We start from the raw sequence: 15,486 nt of genomic DNA on the forward strand, positions 1-15,486 counted from the left end.
GAATGATGGCTGGGCCCAGGGAAGGGGTGTCACCAGCTGGGAGGCTGGAGTAGGTGGCCACGGCCCCTGCCAACCCCGAGTCGGTGCTTCTAAAGGCGCCAGGTTGGCTCGGGCTGTCACTGGCTTGAGTACCATGACCGATGCCAAAGCCATCGCAGGTCACCGAGCGGCACGTCCCCGTTCCCCCACCCCCCCCCCCACAGTCAGGCCCCAATGCTGTCGGCAGCCCGAGGGCTCCCTGCCAGCCAGAACGCGGGGCTGGGGGGCTGCGGGGATGGGAGAGCAGACACGGCCCTCAGGGTCCAGGCGGCGGGGCTGAGCAGGACGCAGGCGGCTGGGCTGAGCAGAGGACGCAGGCGCCCGCCGGGCTGACGGCTGGCGGTCCGGCAGCGTGTCCTTGCCCCCGGCCGGCCAGGGCGTTGTTATTTTCCTTTGGATTTTACGGCCGAGTGGATGGGTAGTGTTGTTTTTCCACAGAGGCCTTCCTTGTGTTTGCACGTCTGCATTCCATCTCTAGAAAGAGAGTCCCAGGCCTTTCCCTCCCGTGTGTGTTTGTCTCTCTCTGCTCTCCGTGGTCCGCGATGCCCACAGGGGCGGTCTCGGGGACGCTGCTCCCCGCACCCCCACGCCACTCCTTCCGCGCTCCTGGGCCGTAGCTCTCAGCTCCTGGGAGCAGAGCAGGAGGTCTGCCTCTGCCCCTCTCGGTCGTGACGCCAACCCGTACAGCCGTGTGCCTCGAGTGTGCGGCACGGTTCGGTCCGATGTGACAGGTGGCTGTACCTGTCGAGTTCTTTCCCTGTGGCTGTGCAGTGGCACCGGGAGGGACTGGAGGGGGGAGAGGCAGGGCCAGGGAGCCCAAGGAGGGACGGATCCTGGGTTGTGCGTGGGGAACAAGATGAAGAGGAGCGGCGAGGGGGGCAGAGGTCAGGGCGTGCCTGTGGGCAGGCGGCACAGACGTGTGCCACGGAGTATGTGGGTCATTGGCGAGGAGAAGGGGCAGAGGAGGGCGTGGCATGTCAGCCGCTAGGGGGCTCTGGGGGGGGCTGCGGGGTCAGACAAATGGCGGGGGGCGAGAGGTAGAGGAGTTAGGGGGCTTCGAGAAGCTGGGATTTCCGTTTTTCCTGGGATTGCAAGCCGGGCCCCCTTCTGTGGGAAGGAACGGGAGGGTGTGAAACTGGCAGAGCCCCCAGGGAAGAGCAACGTGTGCTGGGAGCTCTGCTTTGTTCTCCGGGAAGTGGCCGGATTGTGTTTCTGTGTAAATAGCTCACAGCAGCGCGGCGTCTGCAAAGCGGTAAAGCGCGAACAATGGGGCTGAGGCACCCACCGAGCCGCCGCTTTACAGCAACAGTTGCGCCCTGGCTCGCAGCAGGCCCCAGCATGAGCACGTATCCGGGAGGAAGGCGGCCGGCTGCTGTGGAGCGTCTTTGTCTGCACCCCCTCACCTGTCCTCCCAGGCCTGCCCTGGACACCCCTCTTCCGTGAGGATTCCGGGGTCACCCTCGCCAGCTCTGGGCTCTAGAATAGATGTCCGTGGAGCGGCGGGGCGCTGTTGACTCACCCGTGTCCGTCTTACCTGGGGAGATGTCGCCCTAACCGGTATGGAGGCAGCCTACAGGGACAGGTAGCGCCTCTTACTCATCTGTCTGTGCCCACAGGGCTGTGCAAAGAGGAGGGGCTCGTGGAAGTCCTTAAGCAAATGGCTGGCCCTACAGCAGTCACCGTAACACAGTCTAGCCCTGGCCGGGTTGGCTCAGTGGTTGGAGCGTCGGTCTGAGGGCCAAAAGGTTGCAAGTTCGCTTCCAGTCAAGAGCACATGCCTTGGGTGCGGGCTTGATCCCCAGCCCAGGGTCAGGGCATGTACAGGAGGCAACCAATCGATGTTTCTCTCTATCTCTCCCCCCCACACACACATACTCGCTCAAAATCGATGGAGCAATATCGCCGGGAGGAGGATTAACGCTCACACAAATACCTTTTATTTCCCCCGTTAATGGCGTGGTTCCGTGTGTGTGCAGGGGGCTGTTCACGGTTGGCTGAAATCTGCCCACCACGCCCTCCCCCCGGGTGGCCGCTCCAGCACCGACGCCCCGGGCTCTGCAGAAAACCTCAGGCCGAGGATCCGGACAGCCGTCGAGCACCGAGCGGTGTTTATTTAACCTTGGTCCAGCTCAGGGCACGTGTGAGGTCACGTGGCCGGCACGGATCTCCGTGAGGTGGTGGTGTCTCGAGTGGGACTCGCTCACTGGCCCGTCTCGGTGTTGAGAACATGTGCGTTCCCCCCCCACCCCCCCGCAGCATTCCTTCTTCTGCCGGCTGACGGAGGATAAGAAGTCGGAGCGATTCTTCAAGGTCTTCTACGACCGCATGAAGGTGGCCCAGCAGGAGATCAAGGCCACGGTGACCGTGAACACGAGCGACTTGGGAAACAAAAAGAAGGACGATGAGACCGACAGGGACGCCCCTTCCCGGAAGAAAGGTGAGTGCCCCCCTTCCCCCCCCCTCCCCCCCGCAGCTCTCCATCAGCTCGAGGACGTCCCTTCTTCCCTTCAGTTCTTTTGTGGCTTCCAGACTCCAGGCCGTATGCCCACTGGACTCCCAGAGGCAGAAACGGTCCAGTAATGACGCAGCTCTCCCTACGCTCCCCGGGCGGGATTCCTGCTGCTTGGGGGTGTTCCTGTGTAATAAACTCACAGGCGTTCTTCTGGGTCAGGAGCCAGGTGTTACTGGCGGGAAACCCATTCATCATCTTTCTCTGTCGCTTTCCGCTTCACGGTAGAGAACGTCGAGGGAAGTTGAGGCAGATGCGCGCGTCAGACCCAGGCGCCCCAACTCTTGCAGGCGGCGTCTCCCTTGTTTCTGAGTTACTTGACTGTGTCTGAAGCTTTTTGTGCATCTCCTCAGTAAAGAGAAGTAATACCTGGGAGGGGGAGACCTCCCCCCCCCCGCACCCCCAGTGTTGAGTCGATGGCCGTGAGCAGGTTAGCGAGCCCCTCGGGCCTTGCTTTTACGGTTGTGACTGGGTTTGCAGCCACAGCACATCCGACCTCTGGGGCTTGTTGCTGCCGTGCATTGTGGGATGTTTGGCAGCGGGTGTGGCCTCGACACAGCAGATGCCAGCAGCCCCCCCCCCCCCCGACCCCCAACCAAAATGTCTCTGGATGTTGCAAATTGTCCCCTGGCTGGGATGAGGGCAAAGTCACCCCCGTGGGTAACCGCTGGTCTAGAACGGGGAGAGAGAAGAAAAGGACGCTCCGTCTACTGGGTACTCCTGGGACCAGGCACCATTCAGTCCTTTGCACGTGTCACTTGTTTAGAACCCCAGCCAACCCTGTAAAGGAGGTAAAATTGTGGTCCCCATTTCACAGATGAGGAAACAGAGGCCCAGGGCGGTAATGGCCTTGTTCATGTGAAAGGCATGCAGCCCCGACCTAGGCAGTCGAGTCCAATGTGAACCCAGGCAGTGTGGCTGCAGGGGCTGATGCTCCTGCCTCGACGCCTGGTCCCCTCGCCAGGGGGCACTCGTCAGGTGCCCGTCACAGAGCACAGGGCTCGGTTACTACTGCCGTCAGCCCTCGCAGGAGCCGCCTCTGGGTGAAGTTCACCCCATTTTACAGATGAGGAAGCCGAGGCCCGAGGCCTAGACCCGGGGCTGACAGCCTGTATAGTCAGGCTTTCCGCGCATACGCACAGGCGTGGATGAGGTCCGAGTGCGAGCAGGCTGGGCGCCGGCTCCGTTCCCGTCCTTCCTGGGGACGAGAGAAGGCGGCTCCTTGGAGGGTTTGGCCGCCGCCGTGAGGCCCCGGGGGTCCGAGGGCTGTGTACCGGGCGCCACCTTGGGGGTGGCGGGCCGCGTCCTGCACACGCACGGCACTGATGGGCTCCCGTTTGCCTCGTAGCCAAAGAGCCCTCGACCCAGATCACGGAGGAGGCCCGGGACCAGCTCCTGGAGGCCTCGGCCGCCACCAGGAAGGCCTTCACCGCCTTCCGGAGGGAGGCCGACCCCGACGACCACTACCAGTCCGGGGAGGGCGCGCAGGCCGCGGCCGACAAGCCCAAGGACGAGCTGGAGATGAGCGCGGTCATCACCATCATGCAGCCCATCCTGCGTTTCCTGCAGCTGCTGTGCGAGAACCACAACCGGGACCTGCAGGTGAGGCCCGGGGCCTGCAGGGGAGGCCTGGGGCAGTGGGGGGCTGGGGCCTGCAGGGGAGGTCTGGGGTGGTGAGGCCCGGGGCAGGTGACGCCCAGAGGCAGGGGAGCCTGGGCAGGTGAGGGGGGGGGCCTGCAGGTGAGGCCCAGAGGCAGGGGAGCCTGGGCAGGTGAGGGGGGGGCCTGCAGGGGAGGCCCGGAGGCAGGGGAGCCTGGGCAGGTGAGGGGGGGACCTGCAGGTGAGGCCTGGGGCATGCAGGGGAGGCCTGGGGCAGGTGAGGCCCAAAGACAGGGGAGCCTGGGCAGGTGAGGGGGGGCCTGCAGGTGAGGCCTGGGGCAGGTGAGGGGGGGGGCCTGCAGGTGAGGCCCGGGGCCTGCAGGGGAGGCCCGGAGGCAGGGGAGCCTGGGCAGGTGAGGGGGGGCCTGCAGGTGAGGCCCAGGGCAGGGGAGGGCTGGGGCCTGCGGGGGAGGTCTGGGGTGGTTAGGCCCTGGGCAGGTGAGGCCCAGAGGCAGGGGAGCCTGGGCAGGGTGAGGAGGGGCCTGCAGGTGAGGCCTGGCAGGGGCAGGGGAGGGCTGGGACCTGCAGGAGAGGCCTGGGGCAGGTGAGGCCCAGGGCAGGGTGGGGAAGCTGGGACCTGCAGGGGAGGCCTGGGGAGGGGAGGCCTGGGGGTGGAAAGGCCTGGGGGCAGGTAGGCCCAGGGACATGGCCGCATGGCACGCCTGACACTCAGCTCCTGTCCCCCAGCCAGGGTCCTTGCTGGGAGGGTTCTGTGTCTGGGTGATGACATGGTCCTGTCTGTCCTCCCCTCTATCCCCCCTGGGACAGGGAGCGTCCCTCGCCCTTGCTCTCTGCATAGTTAAGTGTGTGTATCTGGGACCTGCCTGTGTTCAGCATAATAGGTGCACAGGTGGCACGCGGGTGGGTGGGTGGCTGGCTGGGTGGGTAGAGAACGTACCAGACTTATAAACCTGCTGCTGAGGAAGTCCTGCTTGCTGGGTGAGTGGATGAGTGAGGGCTGTTCCGGAATGTTGGACAGATAAGGGCTCACAAGCACTGGTTGAACTGATCATCGCAGAAGTCTTTTGTTACCTTTTCTGCTGTCGTGCGGATGGTCACGGGGGCCCAGGGCACTTAGGACGCCCCTCGCTGAGTGTCGCCTCTGCTGTGACACTCGTCTCGTAGAGGAGGGGCTGAGGTTCGGGGCGTGCGGAGCTGGGACCCGGCCCCAAGCCGTCCGCCAGCAGGGCCTGAGCTCTCCCTCGCCGTGTCCCCACCAGCAAAGGCTCCTAGGAAGGCCACGGTGGGCCCCGGGGCGCCCCTGCTGACAGCACTCACCTGTGGGCGGAGTCACGTGTCACGGCGCCAGCCTCGGCTGTGCCCGGGGGCTGCTGGGTCCGGGAAACAGCCCTGTCCGCCCAAAAGGGGCGACGATGAGCAGGAAAAATGCCCGGACGGCTCCTCCTAAAACAGCCAGGCGGGCGGTGCGCCTGTGTTCTTGAGTAAGGAGGGCGTGGACAGGAAGCAAGCCCTGTGCAGAGGGCACGGGGCGGGCCCTTGCAAAGACAGCCACCTCAGCACAGCCCACCTGCTCCAGGTAGTCCGCCCCCCTCCCCCCCAACACACACACCCAGGCCTGAACGATGGCCCCGTCTTTGGTCTCGTTCGGAAGCAGAGCGTGAGGCACTGAGGTCCAGGGGCTTGGTGGGGGGAGGTGGGGAGTTTGCTGATGAGTCAAGCTTTCAACTTGGGTGCCAGCTTTTAACGTGGGCCTTTGCCAACATTCTAATTATTCAAGGAATGAGAGCATGAGTATCTTCTGGCTGTAAAGGTTCAGACGAAAGTAAGTATTGAGTTAGAACGAACTGTCCCTCTCCCCGTTCCTACCCCTCCACCCAGACAAATGTCACGGGTGTGGGCTGTGGCCTCCAGGATGGAGCGTTGGATACACGTTCATCTCTGCCTTTTGGGTTTGACTTCAGTATATCCTAGCGGTCTTTCCGTCCGGCCCATGTGGACTGCATCCAGGTTTCTGTTCGTCCCTGCGTGAGGTGGAGACGTTGCAGCTGCTCCTCAGTTGCGGGGCATTGGGGTTGCTTCCGGTCCTTCCCCGTGACAGACAGGGCCGTGTGACCAGAGGCCGGTGTTTCTTGGAAGCGTGATCCCTGGGTCAGAGGTTGCATCCACTTTATCTTTCGATCGTGTCTTTTTGTGGCACCATTTTCTACAGTAAGCACACGAAACTTTTGTAGCTTCCAGCGAAAGCGTGTTTGTGGTTCATTTCTGCTTCTCTTTTGGAAGAGATTAATGGGATCTCTGACAAAGATCTCCTCCTCATGAAAACAGGCTGCTGTAGAAGGTGGTGGGATGTGGCTCGCGTTAACGTGTTGAAGTTCAGTGTCTCTTGTTAACACTGCTGACAGGTCTACCCTGCAGAACGCACTGGGCACCCGCTCACCAGCACGTACACTCCACACTCACTCACTCACCCCCCTTTATCAGTGGACGTGGCCACACAGATCTCCCGGGTCCCAACAGGGCTCTGGGCACTCGGCATCAGACCCCACCTGCATCTTTTCTGGAAATGTCAGATGCTGTGAGCTTAGCACCTGGTGAGCGGGCGGGTGGGCTGGAGTGGAAAGAGAAAAACGGGAACTGGACAGGGCTGTGGGAGCCTGAGGTGGGCGGTCGGAGACGAGGCCTCCTCGGCCGCACCCCCTGTAAAGTCACCCCAGGGAGCTGGCCACCGCGTCGATGGTCATGGCCACAGACCGTGTCCACGGCTGGCCATCCGAGGGCTGACCCTGCAGCTCCCCGGACGCTGTGTATCTCTGCGTAACTGTTCCTACATCCAGGGCACTGACCCGTCCGATTGTATCTAAACAGCAGGTGAGCCTGGCCGGCGTGGCTCCGTGGTTGAGCCTCGACCTATGAACCAAGAGGTCACAGTTCGATTCCCTGTTAGAGCATATGCCCGAGATGCGTGCTCGATCCCCAGTGTGTGGGGCGTGCAGGAGGCAGCCGATCCATGACTCTCTCTCACGGTTGATGTTTCTCTCCCTCCCTGAAATCAATAAAAAAAAATTTAAAAAATAAAAACAAAAAACGGCGGGTGAGTGACCTTCTCCCTCTTCTCCCCGCCTGCGCTCCCGCGGCCTGGCTGCTGCCCGCGCGCAGAACTTCCTCCGCTGCCAGAACAACAAGACCAACTACAACCTGGTGTGCGAGACGCTGCAGTTCCTGGACTGCATCTGCGGCAGCACCACGGGCGGCCTGGGGCTGCTCGGCCTCTACATCAACGAGAAGAACGTGGCGCTCATCAACCAGACGCTGGAGAGCCTCACCGAGTACTGCCAGGGGCCCTGCCACGAGAACCAGGTACCGTCCGTGCGCGAGGCCGGGTGGGTCACTCCGCCGCGGTGTTGGGAGGACTCGCTCAGGAGTCACAGGGCGCCCGCCCGTCGGCCCAGGGAGGCGTTGAACTTGAGGCCGTCACCAGCAGTGAGGAAGGGGGGGCTCACCTGTCACAGGTGTGGGCTTGTCCTCGCGGGGCGGGGCTCGGCTCGGTTTGAATGCCCCGCTCTAACGTGACGGGGCAGATGCTAAAGGTGGCGTTAAACTGGGACTGGGAGGCGGGGCCCTGTTTTAAACGCTGTGCGGGAGCCAGAACGTGGCTCCTCAGTGGCAGGAGGGTCGAGCCCCGCTGGAGGAGAGCCTGCCCTGCAGGAGGCAGCCTGGAGGTCACACGGGGACATGGGAGAGTCAGGCTTTGACCCCGCCGACATTCCGAGGGGAGGAGGACCGTCAGCGTTGACCTTTTGACCTTGGCCTCTCCGGAAGTAGATTTTTGGACCGGACGGCTAGTTTCCTGAGAGCAGCCACTGCTTGTTGAAGGCGTCCCGTAGTCGTGGGACAGGTCACTCCTTTTTATCTGCGTGCGTGAACCAGGAAGCTTGCTTCCTACGTAACTGCCCTCGGTAAACGTCCGCCTGAAAACGGAGCGGGGGAGAGGACGGAGCCCCCTCGAAGGGGAAAACGGGGCTCGGGACCCAGACTCCGTCACACGTCCGGGTTCCCTCCAGAACAAAGGCCGCGGCGCCCGCGCGGTTAGGGTCAGACACGGTCGTGCGTTGGCTCCAGCGCAGGGGCTTCCCTGCGGTGCGCGGTTCATTCTGGAACAGAGATGCGCATCTGTCTGTCATTTCCACACTTCCTCACGGAACACGTGCAGCCCTCCCCGGGGCACTGGCCGTGGCGGGCGCCGTGTCCCATAGCAGCTGGGCCCGCTGGCCCCTGGCTGCTGACCAGCACGTGTGTGTGCATGTGTGTGTGCGTGTGTGCATGTGCATGCCTGTGCCTGTGTGTGCATGTGCGTGCCTGTGTCTCCTCAGAACTGCATCGCCACCCACGAGTCCAACGGCATCGACATCATCACGGCCCTGATCCTCAACGACATCAACCCGCTGGGGAAGAAGCGCATGGACCTGGTGCTGGAGCTGAAGGCAAGTGGCCGAGCCGGGGCAGGAGCCCGGGAGGGGGGCCGGGCTGTGACTGTGCCGGGGCAGGAGCCTGGGAGGGGGGCCGGGCGCCGTGGGGAAGCTGACGGAGAGGCGGTGCTGCTACACCAGGCGCTGCAGTCTTCCGCTTCCCAAGAGGGGCCGGAGGCCGGCGGGCACACACGGCCAGGCATGGAAGCCACGGGCGAGTGGCGTGGCGGCACACCCCCTGTGGTCTCTGACGCCACGTGGTGGGAGGGGGCGGCTGACGAGCACACAGCTGACCGTGTGGACCAGTGGTCGGCAAACTGCGGCTCGTGAGCCACATGCGGCTCACGAGCCGCGGTTTGCCGCTCTGTTGACTAAGGAGTTTGCCGACCACTGACCTAGACTCTCGATTCCAATAATGACAGGCTGTTGTTGTTCCTTGTGATTAAGCCCCTATCCCAGAGGTCGGCAAACTCATTAGTCAACAGAGCGGCAAACCGCGGCTCGTGAGCCGCATGTGGTTCGCGAGCTGCAGTTTGCCGACCGCTGGTGTAGACCCACTGCTGCCCCGCCAGCAGGGAGCCCTCTCTGTTCCGGCACGGCCTCCAGTGCCCCTTCTCCGGCGGCGAGGCTGACGGACCTCTGAGCACACCGCCCGGAGGCACGGGGGGCTGGCCCGCAGGTGCCCCGACCTCTGTCCCTGGGAGGGCACACGTTTAAAGGCCCACTTTCCACTAGAATCGTACCAGGTGACGCCGGGGAGAAACGATGCCCAAATAAATACGTGTCTTCAACCCTGCCCGGCGGTGCACACGTGTCCAGGGGCACAGGGGGCGCGCTGCCCGCCTGGAGCGGGTGCTTTTTCACATGCCGGCCCGGCGCTCCCTGGGGGCTGCGGCTGTCACAGCCTGGGGCCCGCGCAGCCGCCCATGCCCGCTCTGTCTCCCCCCAGAACAACGCCTCCAAGCTGCTGCTGGCCATCATGGAGAGCAGGCACGACAGCGAGAACGCCGAGCGGATCCTCTACAACATGCGGCCCAAGGAGCTGGTGAGCGGCCCTGGGTCTGTGCGGCGGAGGGGGCTTGGGGGGGGCCAGGTCAGGGGGGGCCAGGTGGTGGGGGGGCCAGTTCGGGGGGTGCCAGGTCGGGGGGTGCCAGGTCAGGGGGTGCCAGGTCGGGGGTGCCAGGTCGGGGGGGCCAGGTCAGGGGGGCCAGGTCAGGTGGGGCCAGGTCGGGGGGTGCCAGATCGGGGGGACAGGAGGCAGTTCAGACCGCGTCCCAACGAGGGGGAGGGTGACGGCACCTCGTGGGCCGCCGTCTGAAGCCGAGAGGGACCGTGCGGCACCGCAGCTTCCTCGCGCTCCACCCCTCCTCGCGGCCACCTCCGTCCTCCTCTGTCCCCGGCTCGGACTTGCGGCTCCTCTCGCTGCCGATGGTGTGGCGACAGGAGCGTGTCCGGGTGCGAGCCTTCGGTGGTGGTGGTGGTGGTGTCCCCGAGGGCGGTGCTCCCAGCGGGCTGACTCCCAGCTCGGAGCTGGCGCTGGCCCGGTGAGACCGGCCGCTCAGACGGTGACGTGGCCAAGGACGGGCTCTCGGGACTTTTCCCACGAGATAAAGTGTGACCGACAGGCCTGGGTGAGGCTCCGGCACTTCCCTGCGGGGACCCGGCGTGCACGCGGGCCGGGCTGCGGTCCCGCCCGTCTTCCTGTGAAGGACGTCATCTCGGGGTCGGCTCATGTGACAGCTAATGCACCTGCGGGGGGGGGGGGGCAGTCACTCTCGAGGAGGGCGAGTGCCTGGCAGAGACCCCTTCCACTCCTGAACCAAGAGCACCCCGTCTTGGTGGGGACCTCACAGCCCAGGGCCAGGGTGCCACCGCGCCCAGCTCGCCCCCTTGTGGGAGAGTGACACCCTTCGGGCTGCGGGGAGAGTCACAGGCTTTCTGGAACAAACCCACATAGCAGGGAAGCTCTGATGTCCAGAACGTGTGTGGGTGTGTGTGCATGCGGGTGTGTGCACATGGGTGTGTGCTCATGTGTGTGCATGTGGGTGGGTGTGCACGGGTGTGCTCATGTGTGTGCACGTGGGTGTGTGTGTGTGCACATGCATGTGGACGTGTGGGTGTGTGTTCACGTGTGCATGCGGGTGTGTGCACATGCATGTGGATGTGTATGGGTGGGTGTGGGTATGCTCACATGTGTGCATGCGGGTGTGTGCACATGCAGGTGGGCGTGTGTGCGGGTGTGTACACATGCAGGTGGACGTGTGTGCTCTGGGCCCCACACCCTATGCAGCTTGTTTGTGCAGTTTGGTGTCAGAGAGAACGGGTGGGAAAGAGCGACCGGTCTGACCGGTGTCGGCACAGAGCGTGGGCCCCGTGGGCTGGCCTGGGCCCCGGAGAGATGGTCCTGTCCGACGTCCGTGCAGGAGGCAAATGCCTTCCAAGCCACCACAGCAAGCGACCCCCTCAGGCAGCGCCGGGCCGAGTGCTTTGCCCTTACTCTTGGAGTGACCCCATCTTGAGTGACAGGCTCCTTGGTAAACAGCCAGGCCCTCCCTCATCCCAGGCGGGGTCCGGAGAGACCGAGAAGTGAGGGGCCCAGGCTGCTGCTGGGCAGGTGGGGCAGGTGGAGCTGGTGGGGCCGGTGGGTGTGTGCAGTGGGGCCAGTGGGGCCAGTGGGGCAGGGGGCAGGTGGGGCCGGTGGGTGTGTGCAGTGGGGCCAGTGGGGCAGGGGGCAGGTGGGGCCGGTGGGTGTGTGCAGTGGGGCCGGTGGGGCAGGGGGCAGGTGGGGCCGGTGGGTGTGTGCAGTGGGGCCAGTGGGGCCAGTGGGGCAGGGGGCAGGTGGGGCCGGTGGGTGTGTGCAGTGGGGCCGGTGGGTGTGTGCAGTGGGACCAGTGGTGCAGGGGGCAGGTGGGGCAGGTGGGGCAGGGGGCAGGTGGAGCCAGTGGGTGTGTGCAGTGGGGCAGGGGGCAGGTGGGGCAGGTGAGGCAGGGGTCAGATGCAGGGATGTTCTGGGAAGCGAGCTCTCAGCTGAGACGGGCCACACGTGTGGGCCTGCGGTCACGGGGTCCAGGTCATACCCCAGCCCTGGCCCCTCACGTCTGTTTCCCCGAGTAAACGGGGCCGTGGCCAGCCAGGCAGCGTGTGAGCCTGACGTTCCCTGAGATGCCGGGGGACTAAGCTCGGAGCTGGCACGCAGCGATGCCCGGGAGGGTCCCTGTGAATGGTGCTCCTCTCACGGGGTGGGCTGTGGGGCAGGAAACGGGTCGGAGAACCGCTTCCTCTGCCCCTGAAGGCCTGGGATTCCTGTGTGTCTTTCCTGAAATGACGTCGGTGGGGGGGGCCCAGAGGAAATGTGGAGGTGGGGAAGGGCTGGCTTCTGTTCTCACCTATGTCACGTTTACTGTGGGAGTCACCTTGGGAGCCGCTGTCCCTTCTGGAGGACAGAACGTGAGCTCAGGGGCGTCTCCTGGTCTCGGCAGGTGCAGGTGCCAGCGTTTCCGTGTCGGTGGGAGTGGGGGGGCCGCCTGTGGCCGCGTGGCAACCGAGTCCAAGGCGTGTCCACGCCTGATGGGAAGGTGCTGAGCCTGGCGAGGAGGGGGCCGCACCATGGGTGCTGCTGATGGTGCCAGGCCCCGGGGTCCCTGATGGGAGCCGTGTCCCTGGTCCTCTCTGCAGGTGGAGGTGATCAAGAAGGCCTACCTGCAGGGGGAGGGGGAGGGGGAGTCGGAGGAAGGAGAGAATGAGGAGAACGGCGAGGACGGAGCGGCCTCCCCCCGGAACGTGGGCCACAACATCTACATATTAGCTCATCAGGTACGACCTCCCGACATGCCCCCTCGCTGCCCGCCAGGCACGCCCCACTCGCTGCCGGGACCCTAGCCCGTGTGCCCCCCTCTCCTTCCCGCTGGGGTCATGTCCCTGGGACACCTCCCCCCCCACCCCCCATCCCCACCCCCCACCCCCCGCTTCTAGCAAACCTCGTGCTGGGCAGGACGCGGAGACGGGCGGTGACGGGCTGGAGACACTTGAAGGAGGGTCAGGGTCTCATGAGCCTCGAGGGGTCTGTGAGCCATCACGCCCGCTGCTGCCTTCACGGCCGGCGCCTCAGGGACCAGCCTGTGCGGTGCCTTCTCCCTGTTCGCCTCGGGTGGGGGGGTCACCTCCGCCCGGCACCCAGGCGCCCGTGGCGTCATCCTCTCCCAATGACTTGGCTCTGGGAGCTTCCTCTTCCGGGAGCAGCGGTGCCTTCCCCGCAGGTGTGGCCGCGTGGCTGGGCCGAGGGCCCGTTTCCTCTCCCCCCGCCCCGCTCCCCCCCCCAAGGTCGGGAATTAGATGTAAACGGGGTCGGTGCTGGGCCGAGGTCGCTAGGCGCTGCCACCGGCAGCAGAAACGCAGTCCCTGCCCTCAGCTCCTCCATCCGTGGCATTTGGCCACGAGAGGCCCTCTGGACGGAGGCCTGGGCTGTACGGGACCCCGGCTCCCCGCTCCCAGAGTGGGGGGGGCGTGGCCGGCCGGGGACCCCGGCTCCCCGCTCCCAGAGTGGGGGGGGCGTGGCCGGCCGGGGACCCCGACTCCCCGCTCCCAGAGTAGGGGGGGCGTGGCCGGCCGGGGACACGCCGTGCGCCTGTGTTGCAGCTGGCGCGGCACAACAAGGAGCTGCAGAGCATGCTGAAGCCGGGCGGCCAGGTGGACGGCGACGAGGCCCTGGAGTTCTACGCCAAGCACACGGCCCAGATCGAGGTAACGGGCGGCGCGGGCCCTGCCGCCGAGCACCTGCCGAAGGTCCCGCCAGGGCCGAGGCGGCCCGATCCTGCTGGGGGCCCCAGAGGAGGGGGCGCCGTTCCCCAGGGGGGAGGTCGTGCCCGCGGCGAGCTCTGACCAGGCCTCGGGGACGAGCAGGAGGCAGGATCAGCAGGTCCGGCAGGGGCTCCTCCTGGGGAAATGACGCCCGAGCCCAGACCGTAAGGAAAACAGGGCTGACGTGGGCGGAGACCAGCGGGGAGCGCTTTGCAGACGGGGTGTGCTGGCCAGGGGCCGCGGTGGGCTGCCGGGTGAGGGCGCGGGGCTGGAGTCCGGTGAGCAGGAGGGAGGGGCGCCCCTCGGAGGGAGGACAGGGGCCTGGCCCCGCAGCGTCCTGTCGGCGTGGACCGTGCCCGCGGACAGTGGGGACCTCAGGCAGCTGCGCACAGAGGACTGACGGTCACGGTGATCAGACACAGACTCACTCGCCCTCCGTGAGCGGGACGGGCTCATCCCACTTTGCCGACGGCACCCGAGACAGAGCAGAGCGCGTGCCGGGCCTTGCCGTCGTCGCCGAGCTGTCAGCCGGCCGGCGGCCCCAGGCCTCGGTGCACTGTGTGTTGGTCCCTGAGCCCCGTGCACACCCAGCATGCCCTGGGGTGCTGGCTCTGGCAGGCTCTAGTCAAACCCCCACCCTCCATTCAGGGATGTCGGCTCAGGACAGAATCAGGGCGATGCAAAGCTTCTGGAACCTGACCTCCAGCTCGACTTGGGCACTGGGGGGTCTGAAGACCATGTCCCGCAGAACCTCCCGCCAGGGCTGTGGGAACTGCCTCACCTCTGAGAGCCGGTGGAGGGTGTGGCCGGGCCTCACCTGACTCCTCCAGGCTCTGCCGAGGCCGCAGACACACAGGCCAGGCCCCCATTGTACGCCCCCCCCCCCTCGCCCCCCGCCGCCCCTTTAAATCTCTGCCCCCCGTTGTGACTCACACGGCGTCTTAGAGTTCAAACAGTTCTAACCTCACTCCCTCCTCTCTGGGGCCGAGCCGGTCTGGGCGGCCGGAGAGAACCTGGGAGGAGTCCGCCGGGGCCCAGCAACGCGAGTTTAGGAACAGGGAGGGCTGCCCTGGCCTTCGCCGGCACCTCGTTCCTGCCTCGCACGTGGTAGGTGCTGTGACACCCAGAGGTAGGGTGTCACTGGATGAACCAGCGATGGCCCTTTAAGACTCGTGTCTAGGAAAAATAACCCAGGTTCGCCAGGTGAGGAAGGACCGCAGGCCAGGTGTGCCGATGCTCGGGCCACGCGGGACTCGGGGCCCTGCTGGGGGGCGGGACAGGTGCACAGACACAGCCCGGCCTGGAGCCCCGGCCGGCCGTGTGCGCGAAGCAGTTCCAATAAGTTAGCGAAACGGACCGGTCTGAGGTCAGACACATACTGGTGGGGACTCGCCCGGACCGGTTCACGTGGGTCTGAGAGACGCGCCGGTCTGGGGGTCGCGCGGTCAGAGACGCCTCGCCACGGGTCTGTATCGCACGCCGCCTTGAACACGGAGCCGGGGCCCGTGGCCAGGGGCCCGTGGGGGCCGGAGGGGGTGCTCACGCGCCCGCCCGCCGTCCCCAGATCGTCCGGCTGGACCGCACCATGGAGCAGATCGTCTTCCCGGTGCCCAGCATCTGCGAGTTCCTCACCAAGGAGTCCAAGCTGCGCATCTACTACACCACCGAGCGCGACGAGCAGGGCAGCAAGATCAACGACTTCTTCCTGCGCTCGGAGGACCTCTTCAACGAGATGAACTGGCAGAAGAAGCTCCGAGGTGGGTCCGCAGGCGGCCAGGCACGCGGTCGGCTCGGGCTCCCGGCGGGCGCACGGCGGGACGCACGGAGGGCGCGAGTGTCTCCCAGCAGGAGCAGAGCTGACATGATCCCGACACCTCCACCGCTGTGAGCGTGGAGTGCTGGGGCTGCCCGCTCACCTGCCCCCTAACCTGCCCGCTCACCTGCCCGCTCACCTGCCCCCTCACCTGCCCGCTCACCTGCCCCCTCACCTGCCTCCTCACCAGCCTCTCCGCAGCCCATCCCATGCAGTCCTGGTGCCCTGTAAGGTGGAGTGTG

General features: G+C 65.4%; 1 protein-coding gene across 8 annotated transcripts in view; it reads left to right on the forward strand.

The window, feature by feature from the left end:
- Positions 1–15,486, forward strand: part of ITPR1 (inositol 1,4,5-trisphosphate receptor type 1) — a 189,111-nt gene that overhangs the window by 148,530 nt on the left and 25,095 nt on the right. For all 8 annotated transcript variants that reach the window (XM_080674783.1, XM_080674784.1, XM_080674777.1 and 5 more), the window contains 8 exons: positions 2,296–2,476; positions 3,897–4,150; positions 7,325–7,525; positions 8,539–8,649; positions 9,584–9,679; positions 12,310–12,447; positions 13,270–13,374; positions 14,996–15,188. In XM_080674783.1, the coding sequence (XP_080530909.1) occupies positions 2,296–2,476; positions 3,897–4,150; positions 7,325–7,525; positions 8,539–8,649; positions 9,584–9,679; positions 12,310–12,447; positions 13,270–13,374; positions 14,996–15,188 (1,279 nt within the window). The remainder of the gene's footprint in view (positions 1–2,295; positions 2,477–3,896; positions 4,151–7,324; positions 7,526–8,538; positions 8,650–9,583; positions 9,680–12,309; positions 12,448–13,269; positions 13,375–14,995; positions 15,189–15,486) is intronic.

Source organism: Plecotus auritus (genome assembly GCF_963455305.1).
Source record: "Plecotus auritus genome assembly, chromosome: 6".
Lineage (NCBI taxonomy): Eukaryota > Metazoa > Chordata > Mammalia > Chiroptera > Vespertilionidae > Plecotus > Plecotus auritus.